This window comes from Podarcis liolepis (assembly GCF_965112155.1).
Source record: "Podarcis liolepis genome assembly, chromosome: 5".
In the NCBI taxonomy this organism is placed as follows: domain Eukaryota; kingdom Metazoa; phylum Chordata; class Lepidosauria; order Squamata; family Lacertidae; genus Podarcis; species Podarcis liolepis.
This window is the reverse complement of record NC_139556.1, coordinates 6883487-6900274: the sequence shown is the minus strand read 5'-3', so window position 1 is coordinate 6900274 and position 16788 is coordinate 6883487. Positions and strand designations below refer to the sequence as shown.

At 43.1% G+C, this 16788-nt stretch overlaps 1 protein-coding gene across 1 annotated transcript in view; it reads left to right on the top strand.

Moving 5' to 3' along the window:
- The window catches only part of SEMA3D (semaphorin 3D), a 189873-nt gene that overhangs the window by 63771 nt on the left and 109314 nt on the right, over window positions 1-16788 (top strand). Inside the window, exons 2-3 of the mRNA XM_083503352.1 lie at window positions 211-388; window positions 14706-14866. Coding sequence (XP_083359478.1) covers window positions 235-388; window positions 14706-14866 — 315 coding nt within the window. The 5' untranslated portion in view covers window positions 211-234. The remainder of the gene's footprint in view (window positions 1-210; window positions 389-14705; window positions 14867-16788) is intronic.

Genomic DNA, 16788 nt, shown 5'->3' with positions numbered 1-16788 from the left:
AGGCGATTGGGCCGGATCCAGCCCCTGGGTCTTAGTATGCCTACCCATGAGCAAGCATGTCTGGCTCCTTTGTGTCCATCTGAATTTTTTTCGAGTATATCATAAAATATTTTCCGTTGAGAAGAATGCTTTTAGCCATCCTTCATTTAAAAATGAAAGAAAACAAATCTTACTTTACCAAAGACAATGACATTTTATTTTTCTTTACAGATTTCTTTTGGATTGTTGAAAGAAATGAGAAGTGCAAGAAAAAAATCCAGAGAAATGATTGGAACAATATCTCTCAAAACCCAACATCTTCGTATGATGTTCTGCTTGGGAATGATACTCTTGCCATTGTCCGTAACATCTAAACAAAATGTCCCAAGACTTAAACTCTCCTATAAAGGTAAACATTTTAAGTGACTTTTCAGTGTTATTATTCCTGCTTTGTTGTAGCATTGCCAACAAATATTTTCAGTTATTCAAGTCCCCCCCCCCCGAAAAGTAACTCAGTTGTTGTCATTCTTTTGGAAAATGGTAAATAGCAACATAAGATATTTTAAACAATCTAGACCAAAACAAAACTTTGAGTAATAATGTTTGTATGTTTGTGAGGGTGGTGGTTGAGTGGAAAAGTCTGGCAAAGAAAGGAAGACATTCAGATTAGTTTTATGACTCTCTAGCTGATAGAAAATGATTAAAAACAATAAGTTGTTTACGTGGTAAGTAAGAGTGCATTGCATTCTTTAATGCGAAAAACATGGCAAGAAAAATGGGAGCAAGAGAATAAGTCAGTCTCTTCTGATTGGTAAGAAAAGGTCCCAAATTCTTCACTGAATAAATGCCTTTAAAATTTGGTAATATATTGAGAATCCTCTATGGCGCTGGTATAACCCAGTTGTTTAGTTTAGCTTCTTTTTGCCACTATTTTTAAGAAGGAAAAGTCTGGCTGGAAAATATATTTCAAAACTTCATCCTGCTTTTTGTTTTTGCTTTTATTTTCTGACATTTGCATGCTGACTTTCTTCCATGATGACACCCACGGCAGCAAACTTGTGGTTCCCAAGTAGTTTCCCATCCAAAGTGCTGATCAGACCTAGACCTGTTTTAACCAAGAAGGTAGACACCTCCATGTGCATGTATAACATACCCTGGAATTCTTGCTCTTGTGGTTGTGCCTGGTCTGGGATGTTTTCCTAATATTATTTCCAGAATTAAATAATTCGAAAACAAATTATTGTACCAGTTTTAAAATTGGGAAATTTCAGAATTCAAATCTGACTTTGGAATTTTGAACATTTAAACTTTTTCCTTTTGAAATTCAATTTTTGAGGCAGACCTAAGAAAACAACAACCCTCCCGCAACTTTTGCAGATGATTTTTTAAGGACATAAGTTTTAACCTGTGAACTATTTTATCATAATGACACTTCTCTAAAATTACTAAACTCACCGGTGTCATAACTGTTAGTGTTGGATGGTGGAGAAAGGAATCAAAATAGAGAAGTCTTAATCTCAATCCTTTGGGCTTGATGCAGTGAGGCATCACAACGACTACATGAACTTGGCAATTGTTGGCCCTGGTTGCCCTCATTGCCATAATTTGCCAGAAATGCTAAGAAGGAACCTCTGTGCAAGAAATGGAAAGCCGTAGAGCCTAGAACTTGCCGATCAGAAGGTCGGCAGTTCGAATCCCCGTGACGGAGTGAGCTCCCTTTGTTCAGTCCCTGCTCCTGCCAACCTAGCAGTTCGAAAGCATGTCAAGTGCAAGTAGATAAATAGGTACCGCTCCGGCGGGGAGGTAAATGGCGTTTCCGTGCGCTGCTCTGGTTCGCCAGAAGCAGCTTAGTCATGCTGGCCACATGACCCGGAAGCTGTACACCGGCTCCCTCGGCCAATAAAGCGAGATGAGCGTCGCAATCCCAGAGTCAGTCACGACTGGACCTAATGGTCGGGGTCCCTTTACCTTTACCTAATTGCACATTTTAATTGCACCTAGAAATGGACATGCAATTTGTTTGAATGTGTACACGGCAATACAGTGAGATGCAGCCTCGGCCCTATCCTTAGGCAGAGTGAGCCTTCTGCTTCCTGCAGCTGATCCTGGAAAGCTGCAGTGAGATGTTGAAGGGCAAAATTGTGCCCTGACCTCAGGTGTAGGGAAGGATACGGTGTTGTCTTGAGCATTATATCAGGATTCACCTGATGGTCTAGTCACCTTCTGCACGTGGAATGGGCAGGGGGCCAGAGGCAGCTGTACCAGGTTAACATTTTGTCTCAGTCAGCAAAATGTCCTGGGGAAATCTCTGTGGAGCAGTGTTGGCCCTGATATTTTGCCTAAAACCAAAACAGAAACAAATTTGAGGGTTTCCACTCAGGGACAAACATCTGAGGTATTCTGAAGGAAGCCCCAAAATGGTTTGATTGAGGTTGTCTCTGCCAATGTAGGTTCCCAAACACCAGGAAACAACTGCAAGGCAGGAGGGGAAGGGGAGAAGCTGAGCATAGCTGGATAATAAATAGTTTTCATCATGTTGTGTTTTCTTTTATCCCAGTTTTAGACACTAAATATGGAAGATGCGTTTTGAGTGCCTCTTTTTCTTGTAATTATCCAGCCCATTGTCTCCTGCAGGGCAGCCTCCACACGGACATCAGTTGTTTACACAGCAGCCAAACTTAGAATAACCTTGGAGAACAGACCCATATCCACTTTGTAAACAGTTATGAACTTGTGTATTTGAAAAGGGTCTTTGGGAGGAAAGAAGGGGGACATTTTTTTCTACGCAAGATACTATCCAGTAATTCTTCAAGCTGACCTGGCTTAATCCCAGAAGCAGAGATAGGACGTGGTGTGTGTGTGTGTGGGGGGGGGGGAATGGAGGCAGGCAGTTGAAAAAGAATGAGGCTGCAAACAACTGTGGGTGTGGTCACCCCTGTGGGGCTTGCTCCTTTCCAAAGGCCTAACCGGAGACTCTCAGCTGCCGCTGACCTGCACCTCCCCAGTAATGTCTATAAAATGAAACTTCTGACACGATACCATGAGATTCAGCATTTCCCTGCCTTTTAGAGCCGAAGAACTAAAGCGGCAATGCTAAACACAAGATGTTACCGAAAGATCAGGGTCAGTGCAGCCTCACATCCCCAGTGATGTACAGTTGTGCTGTAAATGGAGAATAGCAGCGCAACTGAGGCGACATTTTGACATGGGATAATAAGCAGCTCTTGGGCAATTGCTGTGGTCCTGTTTGGGCATTCGGGTCAGATAGGGGAGAGAGGTTTAGCAGAGGTCTGCTCTGATGGATTACCTAAAGACACATCTGAATCATTTGAAGTGTGGGCCAAATCCTTAAGAAAAGTGCAGGAATTGACGCTGGAAGCAAACCTGTGGAAGACCCCAGCGATGAAGCAGGAAGGGCACCAGCAATACCACCTCCTTCTGTGTAATGTGTGGGCCAGCTCTGCTCCAGAATTCTGCCATTTGACCTCTGCTGTCTCCTTCCTCCATGCTTGCCTTTCTTTTGTCCTGCATTTTGAACCCAGGTCTGTCATTGACTGGCTGCACCATTCCCAACCTGGTTGCTTTCTGTTGGTTGCTTATTACGATTAAAATACTCCTTATTTGCTGTGCTGCAGGCAATTACCAACACCTGCCGAGGACTGATCTTCCCATTACCCCAACTTTAAGTTAGCTTGTTACAGCTAACTTGCAAGATTCTTGAGTGCACAGTTGCTGAACCATGCAGGAAAATGACTACTTTATGGCATGCATGCATCTGACTCCAGGCTGGTAAAAAAAAAAATGTTGCCTCCTTTAGGAAGGTGGACAGAATCTTTTGTTTACGCAAGGTGCCACTGCCCATCAGGCAGAATAATATGGCTGCTTGCCCTGTGGGTAACCAGAAAGAACTCTGGAATATTCCCACTTGGCATCATTAAACTGATTTGCCTTTGGCAGAAAGGATTTCCTTTTTCTTGCTTGCAAACAGTACAGCTTCCCTTCTAAATAACTTTTCAGCGAAATGTCCGGCATGTTTTCCTAGAACTCCCCAAAGTGCTGATTGCTTTGGCAATCACACACACACACACACACACACACACACACACACACACACACACACACAATTAAACAGTGGTGGTAAATTTTTAAAACCCAATGTCTTAGGAGAGAACACAAATCCTCAGCCATCAGCTAAATGTCTTCCTATTGCAGCAAAATCATTTTCCACATACTGATTGGTTGTTGTTGTTTAGTCATTTAGTCAAGTCCGACTCTTCGTGACCCCATGGACCAGAGCATGCCAGGTCCTCCTGTCTTCCACTGCCTCCCACAGTTTGGTCAAACTCATGTTTGTAGCTTCGAGAACACTGTCCAACCATCTCATCCTCTGTCGCCCCCTTCTCCTTGTGCCCTCCATCTTTTCCAACATCAGGGTCTTTTCCAGGGAGTCTTCTCTTCTCATGAGGTGGCCAAAGTATTGGAGCCTCAGCTTCAGGATCTGTCCTTCCAGTGAGCACTCAGGGCTGATTTCCTTCAGAATGGATAGGTCTGATCTTCTTGCAGTCCATGGGACTCTCAAGAGTCTCCTCCAGCACCATAATTCAAAAGCATCAATTCTCCGGCGATCAGCCTTCTTGATGGTCCAGCTCTCACTTCCATACATCACTACTGGGAAAACCATAGCTTTAACTATACGGACCTTTGTCGCCAAGGTAATGTCTCTACTTTTTAAGATGCTGTCTAGGTTTGTCATTGCTTTTCTCCCAAGAAGCAGGTACTGATTGGTAGAAATCCCCTATTAGGAGGATATCTATTGTGGGGTTAAACATTTTGCACTCTTGTAAGCAGTTCTAGGCATCTTGCCTGAGAAGTGGACAGTCTATTTAACTGCAGAGCCAATGACTAAATGTGCCCAGAGTAGCAATGCATTATGTGACAATGGGAGTGTTACAACTCAAGGGTACAAGATTGCCCCTCATTTCATCTGTGATATGTGGGAAGGTATGCTGCTGTGTTTGTTATAATCAAGGCTGAGAAGGGGAAAAGAAACCAGGCACCAGGTTGACTGAATGCCTAAATATTTCATGCAGGTGGCTAGGAACTGAGAATCTCACTGTCAGCTGTACATACGGAGGATGTTGTTGAGTTTGATGCTGCCTCTGGATTCTTTCTTCTCAATGTGATGTTGGTGCCTAGGAATTTAAGACATTTTCCCAGCCCTGCTTAGCATCTCACTCAACAGGTTACTTTCTTGATAAGGGAGGAAGTTTGATTGCAAGATTGCACAGCCAGCATATCTGTTACAAGGTAAACTAATTAAAAATCTAGGGGAACAACATTTCCATTTTGATTGCTGAAGGTCTGTTCAGTTTATAATTCGCTAACCCCAGTGCAGCCCATAAGCCATGTAGCGTCACCTTGTTCATGGCAATCCCACCAGGTGTATCTAGATTGTGGCCAAGAAACCTGGTAAAAAACTGGTGGTCATTTTTACTTCCCCTCCCTGCCCAGTGGCAGAGGAAGGGGGTGCAGTGGGGGTGGTCCACCCCGGGTGTCATCCCTAAGTGCGGGTGACATTGCCACCCCGCCCCCCTGGGACACTCACTGTAGGCGGCACCCCTGGGACACTTGCTGCAGGTGGCACCCCCAGACTTTTAGAGAACATCTGAAGGCAGCTGTCAGGGAACTGACATCAGAGGCACGGGAGAAGGAGAGGGTCTCTGATTCTGCAGGAGAAGATCCCAGCGCTAGGGGGAGACTCAGCTGGGAAGAAGGGGAAGGGAATAAGTGTAACACCAGGGATCCAGGAGAGCAACGGGACGCGGAGGTGCAGGGGCTCCAGGACTCTTCGTTGGAAGTTAGTGAGGAGAGCCCAAGCACCCCGCTGCCCACACCCACCCTGCGCAGGAGACTCCCGCGCAGTGAGAGGCGGAGACGCTTGGGCATCAAACAGCTCTTATGTTGGCAGTGCTTTAAGAAACGCCCACAGACAGATTCTACGAGTGACTAAGGGCAGCCACGCTGAGATGGGCTGTGCAGTCAGAAGGGTTTAACCAGGCAATCTAATGCCCAATCTAATGCAGGATTACGCATGAGTAACTCCCAACCACTACAACAGCCCTATTTAGGGAAGTTTTTAATATTTGATGTTTTATTCTGTTTTTAATCTGTTGGGAGTTGCCCAGAGTAGCTGGGGAAACCCAGCCAGATGGGCAGGGTGGGTATGCATGTATGCCTGTATGTATGTATGTATGTATGTATGTTTGTATGTATGTTTGGATGAATAAATAAATAAATAAATAAAATTTCATAGAGAGGGATCCATAGCTGGTTCAGTTCTTTGTATTCCAAGGTTCTGTGACACATGGGGTTCGTCTTCTATGTTGACTTTGACCCTTCTTGGGTAAAGGTTGATGTAATGTTGAACCAGATCATCTCTCATATTTTGAAATATTGGGAAGAGTTTGCATGGGATCAGGAGCTCAACTTGTAACTTTTCATGTGGACAGTTTCCTTTTCCTTAAAAAAAAAATACTCTTCCATTTTTAATTGCTTCAGTAACAAGGATGGCTTTGCTTTATTTGGCAGTCACACAAGAAAGATAAGCTGCTTAGGAACAAGGCAACCTGTGCGTGTCCACGGCCCGAGGTCCTCTTTGTAATAACAAATGCTTCAAGCTGGATACATTTCCATTTACGATGTTTCAGGATTAATTATTTAACTTGGCTGTGTGATGTTTTCTGAACTGGGCCTGTGACTTTTTCACCAATAATGCGAAGTCACAGAAGAGCATTTCGTCATCTCTGTAACAACAACAACAACAATACTTGAAAAAGAGCTCCCTCTTCTTTGTGCAGCTGTGTCTTTGCTCAGAGTTTGTTCAAAAATATCCAACATTAAAGAGCTGGCCATAAATGGTCAGGAGGAACTGTTTTGAACTTGAGACAACCCGCAGAGCTTTCAGGAGAGTGGACTTTATGACTGTATAGAGAACTGCTTTTATTTTTAATGAAACCTCTCCTTTCTGAGAGGTCTAAAGTTCACTTTTGTGGAAGGTCATCAGACTCTGTTCTGCTCAGCTCTGATCAAAAGAGTTAATTATTGTGGGCCCAGCAGAGGCTGGGAGGTGAAAGGGTTATGATCCTCTTGCGTGGAGAATCTCTGATGGATGTGGTAAAACAATTGCTCTGTTACTGGCACTACAGTGATACCTCGGGTTAAGTACTTAATTCGTTCCGGAGGTCCGTACTTAACCTGAAACTGTTCTTAACCTGAAGCACCACTTTAGCTAATGGGGCCTCCTGCTGCTGCCACACCGCTGGAGCACAATTTCTGTTCTCATCCTGAAGCAAAGTTCTTAACCTGAAGCACTATTTTTGGGTTAGCGGAGTCTGTAACCTGAAGCACATGTAACCTGAAGCGTATGTAACCCGAGGTACCACTGTACTGTTTCATTTTTGTCTTCCAGGAACAATTACTTTTTCTGTTAGCCAGTGAGTAATTGTTTGTCTGTCCCAGATTTGATGGGGAGCCAGGTGGGCAGGGGTCTTGGCAAATTGGCCTGGCGCCCCCTTCTTACATTTATGGACCCCTTGCAGGCTTACTGGACAGTTTGGCATGGCAGCAGCACACTGGCAGCAGTGCCATTTTAATTTCCCAGCATAGTTTCCATCCAGGGCATTGTGGGAAATAAAAGCCAAGCCTCACAGACCCAGCTACCTTTTTGGCTTTGCCCCAGCCTGCTGGAATGCTCTGTCGCAGGAGACCAGGGCCCTGCAGGACTTGACATCTTTTTGTAGCACCTGCAAGACGGAGTTGTTCCGCCTGGCCTTCGGTCCGGGCCCAGTTTGACCCCCCTTCTATGGGACCTTGTAAGTTCCCTCTTTGGCTCTTTTAGCTGCTCATGTGGGACCAACATAAATAGCTGGCCCTGATGAATAATTGAGGTTCTCAACCCCATGGTTGTAATTCGTGGGCAATCGTTTAATTCTATCCTGATTCTAATTTTTAAGCTGTATTTTAATCAATTGTTTGATTGTGTTTTAATGTATTTGATATTTGATGTTAGCCGCCATGAGCGTGGTCGCGACCGGGAAGGGCGGGGTATAAATAAAACTTTAACTTACTTACTTTACTTACCTGATGTGGAGGGCAGGTGGGTCCTACCAGCCTCGTGGGTCAAAATGCTCATTTTGATTTTAGTTACCGGGGCCTTCAGCAATATAATTACAGGTGTGCATTACAGCAGGGCATGTTGGGATGTAGATGAATTTATAGGCCCTTTGTAACCATCCTGTGAGTCTGTTTCTTGTGTGTACTCTGCTACATCAAACCTTCGTATTATTTACAGAGGGCCTTGCCCAAAATGCAACATTGCTGTTACTGACAAGCTTTCATCAGCAATGGCAGCCCCCTGTCTGTCAACACCACCACTTTCCCTACCACAGGGAAGCTGACCATTGATCCCACAGTCACAGAGAAGGGTTTGGATAGTGGTCCCAATGCCTTTCTTGAATGACATCACTTTTTCATCACGGCAGTTGTTGTTGTTTAGTCGTTTAGTCATGTCCGACTCTTTGTGACCCCATGGACCAGAGCACGCCAGGTACTCCTGTCTTCCACTGCCTCCCGCAGTTTGGTCAAACTCATGCTGGTACCTTCGAGAACAATGTCCCACCATCTCGTCCTCTGTCGTCCCCTTCTCCTTGTGCCCTCCATCTTTCCCAGCATCAGGGTCTTTTCCAGGGAGTCTTCTCTTCTCATGAGGTGGCCAAAGTATTGGAGTTTCAGCTTCAGGATCTGTCGATTTAAAGAGCTTCATCTCCATGAACATGTTCATGGAGATGAAGCTCTTTAAATCATGGCAATTAGGCTTGTTCAAACAAGCAGGAAAATTAGAGTGGGATATTTAACTAGTTGAAGGAGGGAGGAATCTTTGAGCCATGTTTTCCTATGATGAAATCTTGCTATTGTATTAAAATAAAGTCTGCTGAATGCAGGGTGCGAGTGGGGGCACAGCAGTTGAGGTGTTGGGTTAAGACTGGAGAGACACAGCTTCAAAACCCCACTTGGTGATGAAGCTCAATGAGGTAACTTGTCACCAACTTTCAGCCTGAGCTACGTACCTTGTTGTTGTGAGGGGAAAGGTGGGTTTTAAGTCCAATAACAAATAGATAGCTATAAGTTACATACTTAAAAACAAAACAAAGCTGTGATGCATCATAGCCAGAGATCTTTACCTCCCTCTGTGACTGTGATTCCAGTTTCCCTGCAAGAGAAGGAACGGCAACTGGGCTCCATGTTGGGGGTTGACTTGAGGAGTTACGGAGGTTGAAGGTTGCTGATGAAACAAGCAGCCAAGGAAACAAGACAAAGTTGTGTTCTGCTCACATTTATTTGTTTGAAACCAGCAGAACAAGGACTGTTTAAAGCAGGCGAGGGGGTCTCTGCTCTCCCCTCTATTTCTTACATGACGGTGCTCATGTTTTGCAAATGGCCCAAGCTTTCCCAAAGAGGCAACAATTTCCCTTGGATGTCAGTGGACCTTAATCATCTCCTGATAACTTGGGTCATTATGAGCTCATTCTAAATTCTCTGAAAAGATTGGACTTTAAGAGGAAACATGATTCCACGAAGCTGCCTTCTTTTTAGTAAGAATGATTAGTCAGAGTAACAGGGGGCAAAAACTATCCATGATATTTTCCCAAAATGTGATGTGTTGTGCTGACCCAGTTTTTTTAAAAAAAATCCAATCAGTACTGGGCTGTCTAAATTTTCAAGCTGTTTCAAGCACAGGTGTCTCCTAAAAATTAAATGACTAAATCATTGTGTTCAGTAGATGATGCTTCAGATATCTTGTGAAGGTGTATTTGGCATCTTTCCTTAAAATTGTGTGTGTGTGTGTGTGTGTGTGTGAGAGAGAGAGAGAGAGAGAGAGAGAGAGAGAGAGAGAGAGAGAGAATGTGTTCTTCAAACTTGAAATGGATGATTGGGTCATAAATCTATACATATACCCAAGTTTCAGTGAGTTGCAGTTTTGTCTGGAAACATCGAACATTGTCTGGGTTACAACAAAGCACACAACTAGCTGTGTGTGCCCAAAGTGAATATTAGCTTGTGCTAACAGCTGTTCTGCCCCACCGGGTGCCATATAACAAACCACTTTGGAATCTGAAAGGAGTTTCCACAGCAGTTTGTGATGTGACATGGAGCTTTGCTGTTCAAATGGGCGGGGGATGCATTCATTCAAAGGAACATGGGTAAGCCCTGGTGCATATCTATAGATCCTTTGGATCCTGGTTGTAGAGCTATGTTCTAAAAAGAGACACAACCATATCCCAATATTTGGGTGCTTGAGGGAACTAGGCCAAACCATCCAACATACAAAGAAAGAGGATATCCCAAAATGGCAAGTTAAACCAAAGGCATCGCTCTTCACTTGGCTGGTTACAAAATATTGCATGCCACCTTTCTGATTTGTCTTTTCATGATCGCCATGACTGTGGACTTCAGGTCACAACCAAGCAGAACTGCTATGTGCTGCTCAAAGGTCTTCGGGATGATTGTACTGAGCAGAAGGAAACATGGATCTGCACATTATTCCTTCATCATTCAGCTCATTCATTCCAACTGTGCACTATTCCTTGGCATTTGCATTGTCCGTCTAAAGACAAAGCAATGCAAGAGTCTTCTGGAATGCGTGTCTGAAAGGCATTTCCTTCCATTTCTTGTAAGCCTGAAATAGCTGTATTCCAATAATGTGTATACTGCTCATTCATTCCAAATATTGTGGATGAGAAGGAAATAGTAGGCTTTGGGTCATTTCGAGAAGTATGAAAGCTGGACCCACAGACGATCCACCCCATGCCAAGATTCAACTATTACGTTTTAGTTTGTAAGTGAAAATGAGTTGGTTTCTTTCCCATCCTCATTTGTCTACATCACAGAGCCTGACATGATTTGATACGAATCAGCGTCTGTGCCCAGGAGAACGACTGGAGGCTAAAACAGCAATGGGTCTGTTGAAATACACTACCCTGTAGAGGTTCATTAATCTTTTCCTGTGCTCAAACCAAACCGCTGCAAATTATACCTGATAACAGCATTGAAATCCTAGCGCTGTTAACCGTGTCCCTCCCCTCTCTACTGCACTGTCTGCCAACTCGACATTAGTTTCGCATTGCTTAAAACAAAACAAAACAAAACAACCAGATTTGTTTTAAACGTCAGGACTCTGAGCTGGCCTTCACACTGGCCAGCTCTGTAAAATACCGTCATTGGTCCCAACCACTTTAGGGCTGACAACTGAACGTTAGCTAACTTAAAATAAAAAAATTCCTTCCAGTAGCACCTTAAAGACCAACTAAGTTAGTTCTTGGTATGAGCTTTCGTGTGCATGCACACTTCTTCAGATACACTGAAACAGAAGTTGCCAGATCCTTCTATTATAGTGAGAAGGTGGGGAGGGGTATTACTCAGAAGGGTGGTGGGAATGGGAGATTGGCAGATAGCTGAGATGAGCCTGTTGACGACTCTTAACGACTGCAATAGGTCTTACAGGAAAAGGCAAGGGGTGAGAAGGTGAAAAATGGCTTAGTCATGTATAATGAGATAAGAATCCAATGTCTTTGTTCAGACCAGGTCTCTCCATGGTTTTAAGTTTGGTAATGAGTCTCTGTTTTCTGACATCAAGAATCACAAAACAGAGAAACCAGTAGGAGAACACTTCAATCTCCCAGGGCATTCTATACAAGATCTCAAAGTAGCTGTTTTACTATAAAGGAATTTCAGAAATAGACTGGAAAGAGAAGCTGCTGAATTGCAACTCATTACCAAACTTAAAACCATGGAGAGACCTGGTTGGTCTTTAAGGTGCTACTGGAAGGATTTTTTTATTTTGACTATGGCAGACCAACACGGCTACCTATCTGTAACTGGAACCATGTTAGCTAACTTGTTTGACTTTGTCCTGGCCTGATGGTTATCAACTTGTAGTAAGATGGAAGCAAGCTTTTCTATGGGGGGCACTCATAGGGGAGATGCTCCTCCTGGTCAAATATGAAAAGTCCCATCACTATTAGCATTCAACCAGCTCTTGGAAATAACACGGCTTAGACAAGCATTTCCCGATGTCTTGACTTGAGCTTCCCACTCTTTCTCAATTGTTATGGTGTTCCAATGGACTTATTTACTATATATTTAAAATATGGATGTTTTCATGTAGTTGTTTCACTCTGTATTGCTGTGTATTACAGGTAGGTCTGTTTTTTATAATTGGATTTATTCTTTTTAATTTGTTGACGGCTTTTATTTCTTTGTAAACAGTATTGTTATTTGTTTTTGAAATAATAATAATAATAGATGGCCCTAGTGTTGGAGCTGACTCGGTGGAGCTCTGTAGAAAACTGTTAGCCCAGTAGCAATAGCTGTCAACCTTCCCTTTTTGTGTGTGTGGGAAATCCCCTTATTTCAGCGCCGTTTCCCGCTGCTTCCCGCTGCTATCCCGGATTGTTAGATATCCCGTAGACTGTCTCTGGGACAGGTGAGGCTGCTGATTTGCCTTATTTTCAAATCCAAAGTTGACAGCTATGCCCAGCAGGAAACCAGAGACTTGAGAGATTTGTCTCCTCAGTGCCAGCTTCTAGTCTTCTGCTGGGGCGCTGTTTGCGACGGAGATTTCTGGCAGCAAAGTGCGCACTCCGATGTCAGCCCTGGATTTTCCACCAGCTCTGTGGCTGCCTTTGCTCTGGAGGCAAAGTAGGGGGATCAGGGCAGAGTGTGAGACAGAGACAGAATGATTTGTGGAGAGGACAGGTAAACTACACTTGAGAGAAGAAGTGTGCATGCACACAAAAACTCATACCAATAACAAACTTAGTTGGCCTCTAAGGTGCTACTGGAAGGATTTTTTTTATTTTGTTACACATGAGAGGAGGCCCTTTGACTGCATTGGATTACGGCAGGTTCTTACAGGTCCTCAGTTGTACTGGGGTTCTCCGCTGTTGTGGGCGAAATTGGCTGAGAAAGACTTGTGAGGACACTAACGCACACGTACATTTTGTCCAAAGCATTTGCATTTTGTTCCCAGTTTGTCTTATTTATGAATTTGCTTGTATATTTGTTTATTAAAACAAAAACACGTCCCAGAAGCATGAGTCTATAAACTGTTCAAGTTGGCTTACATTAAGCACAACTTCATTTAAAGGAGATGTTTACGTTTGTTTACTTTTGACATCTCGTATATAAAGTCACACATAGAACATTCCAAACAATATCAGCATTATCATACACAGTTATAGATTCAACAATATAAATGGTAAAAGTCCATTTAAAAAATAATTCTCATTAACAAATTAATCAAATGATTTATTGCAGAGCACAAGAGTTAATGTTTGGATTGTGTTTGACCCTGTAAAAAGTAAATAACAGCCTGTCACTCTGCCATGAATTTAGGATGTGGCTGCAAACATTCATAAAAACCCATTACAGTCACTAACAATAATAGATAAGATACAGTTGCAAGGAAAAAAAGCAAGTAACTCTCAAAACAAGGAACTAACAAGGTTGCTCCCTGAAAAATCTCAAGTAGAACTACAGAAATGCAATGCCCACTGGAATAAAAGAGTTCTCATTGGCCTCTCACAACCCTCTAGGGTGCTACCACCAAAAAAAACCCTTAGTTCTTGTGTTGATTAACACAATGCTGGGATAAGGAGCAAGGCCAGGGAGATCTCTGTATTGGAAAGGTATAAATGATTTACATGTGTACATGGTGTTCGGGTGTATAGTTCACTGAAACGTGACCATTGCTCAATATGTTTTTAAAAATTGTTGCCTTCATGAATCAAACAGTTGCATCATTTGCTAAACTCATGGACATTTGATGGCTCATGCAAGCAATGTAACATTCAGGGAAGGAAATTAATCCAAAACTATGCAGTTGGCTGGGTAGTTGCAGCACTGAGTTCCCTCTCAGGTTGCTCAAATCCACAGTCTACTGTACATCCTAATCTACATTATTCATTTACTTTCTTTTATTTAACAAACTATATATATATATATATATATATATATATATATATATATATATATATATAATCTTGATGGTAATGAAACCTAAAAGGGGTTTGCAATAAAAGAAAACATTAAAATTATCAATAAAATATTGTTAAAGCAGGTATTTGAGAAGCATTCAAAAACTAATTCATATCAACTGCAAGCTAAAAAACAAATTCTAAAAGCATGTAATTTCCACGTGTCTGGATAGGCTTGTTTAAACAAAAATATTCTTAGCGGGAGAGAACTAGAAAGAGTAGAACAAAAGTCCCTGCCTCATTTCAATATTGATATCTTGATGATATCTTGATGATATCTTGATATTAATTTCTTACAGATGTGGAACGAATATCATGTGGCAGATACACCAGTGCCAATTGCACCCATCAGAGCAGTCAGGTGGGCTCACATTGGGGTAGGATAATTCCACAAGCCCACTGGTTCCAAGCTGTTCATCACCTTGAACTTAGTTCAGGAGCCCCAGATAGAGGAAGAGACACACACAGCTCTGGTGTGCTACCTTCCACCCCACTGTCCTATAGCAAGAAATGTTGCATGCTCCTGTTATCTTAACCAGTGAAGAGCGTGTTGGGTGCATATATTTACAGAAGACACCAATGAGCCGTGTGTATACATTTTTGGTGATAAAGGTTTTCTTCGTTCTCTCACAGACTTGCTGCTTTCTAACAGCTGTGTTCCATTCCTGGGCTCGGCGGAGGGGCTGGACTTGCGAACTGTGCTGCTGGACGAGGAAAGGGGCCGGCTGCTTCTCGGCGCTAAGGACCACATTTTTCTCCTCAGCCTGGTTGATTTAAACAAAAATGTAAAGAAGGTCAGTTTACAAGAGGATATATGTGTGTTCGTTTCAGCTGATAAATTCATTTTTAGCCACTCTGTTCCTGCTTTCGTTGGACAAAGAGCGAACATTGTTTGTCATGCACCATCACAAGGATTTAATAGCTTCCCCTCCCACTGTTAACGTGGCTTGCTTTTAATAAACTGGATTTGTCAGCACGCATGGCCTCTTGTACAGTAATATAACATGACAAATATCGATTGGACTTCTGCCCCCCATCTAGCTGGAATGTAAGCAAATGGCAACATCTCTTCTTCCATCTTGTGTTATGACAACCACGTCCAAGCAAAGGCAGTCTTCCCTTAGCCCAAGTTCTCATCTCAATTATACCTATTGTGCAGGTTTTTTCAGCCAAAAAGTTTGACCCTCTACAGTAGGCTCTCAGAGTTTTACAGAAACAATTTCGAAACATTGCCAACATGTGTGCGTTCATGCTCACACCCTGGGAGTGTTTCCCGCATCGTCTATTCCCAGAGCTCCGTCTTCTCAAAGTTTTTAACGATGAACCTCCCACAGTCAATAATCAAAACTAAGGCTCCTGACGCATAACCTTTCATATAGCAGAAGCTGGAATATATTTAAAAGCACCATGGCTTCCCTTTGGCCCAAATTGAAAGCCCTGGTTTGCACAAGTACCTTACTGTATAAGGGTGTTTGTGGAATAATATTTCTGTGAGTTCCAAGGCAGGGTGGCCTCACTCTCACCTCCCAGATTCATGAGTAGATTGGAACATAATTATCCTTTAGATTTCACACAGTTCTCATTTAAAAAAACAAAGCGAAAGGTACTTTTACATTTACAAGGTACTTTTTTTATAAAAAACCCAAAACTTTATTGAGAAATTTTAAAAAATTAGCAAACATGAAGTGTTGTCTTGCAAGATGAATACATGTGCAGATGTTGTATCTTGCATGCAGTCTTCCACAAGACACATTTTCAAATAAGATATAGTTAGAAATGCGTGCATTGAGCTAAAATACTATTTAAATACACATTTTGTGATATAATCTATGTTTTTTTTCACTTTGTGATAAAATTAATACACAAGCACACAGGCACACACACAGAATTTGCAAATATCCCCAGTGTAATACTCCTAATCGATTAGTTTCCCCCCTCCTTCATAGAGTGATCAAATCAGTTGCGTGTTCAGATCCTGATACCTCCCCAATAAAGACACATTCAACTCAAATTTTAGCTTTGGTTTTTGGCAGAATTTAGGCCACAACTTTTTTGATTACAGATAAGTGAGTGGTTGCATAGGCTCTGGTTCGACTAGCTCCCTGCACCCTTGCAGGCAGCACTGACCCAGAGCTCCATCATAGGTCAGCCAAGGGTGAACACCTGAGGCAGGTGAAAAGCCTGGGAACAGACTCTATTCACTCCCCCGATGCTCCCCTGGACTCAGGCATGGGCACAACCCCTTTTCAGGGGTTGACCAAACCAAATTGAGTCCTTGGATTCCTTTAACGGAATACCCTTCACATAGGGATCGGCACAGCTCCGCATCCCTATCCACCTTGAACCAGTGCCTATCCGCAACCTTACAAGTTGTGATGATTTGCTACGCAGCAGGCAAAACCCAAATGGCAACAGCCAATCAGCCAAGTGGGGGAAATTCCTGCCGTGCCCCTGTCCCAACGGCAGACGACACACAACGGCATAGCAAGGTCAAGTGCAAAACCCTAAAAATAGGGGGAGGTAGGCGGGTGTTCCGAATGCATGCACCATAAGAGGAAGCTCTGGGTCACGTGCATGGGCATAAATAGGTCCCTCAAACTGTTTGCCTTCTTTCCCATTGGCCAAATTGAACCCAGCAATGAGGGAACACCAATTGGGCATTTTGGCTATCCAAACAACCCCACAACACGTTGATCTCACCACAACATGTGCCCTC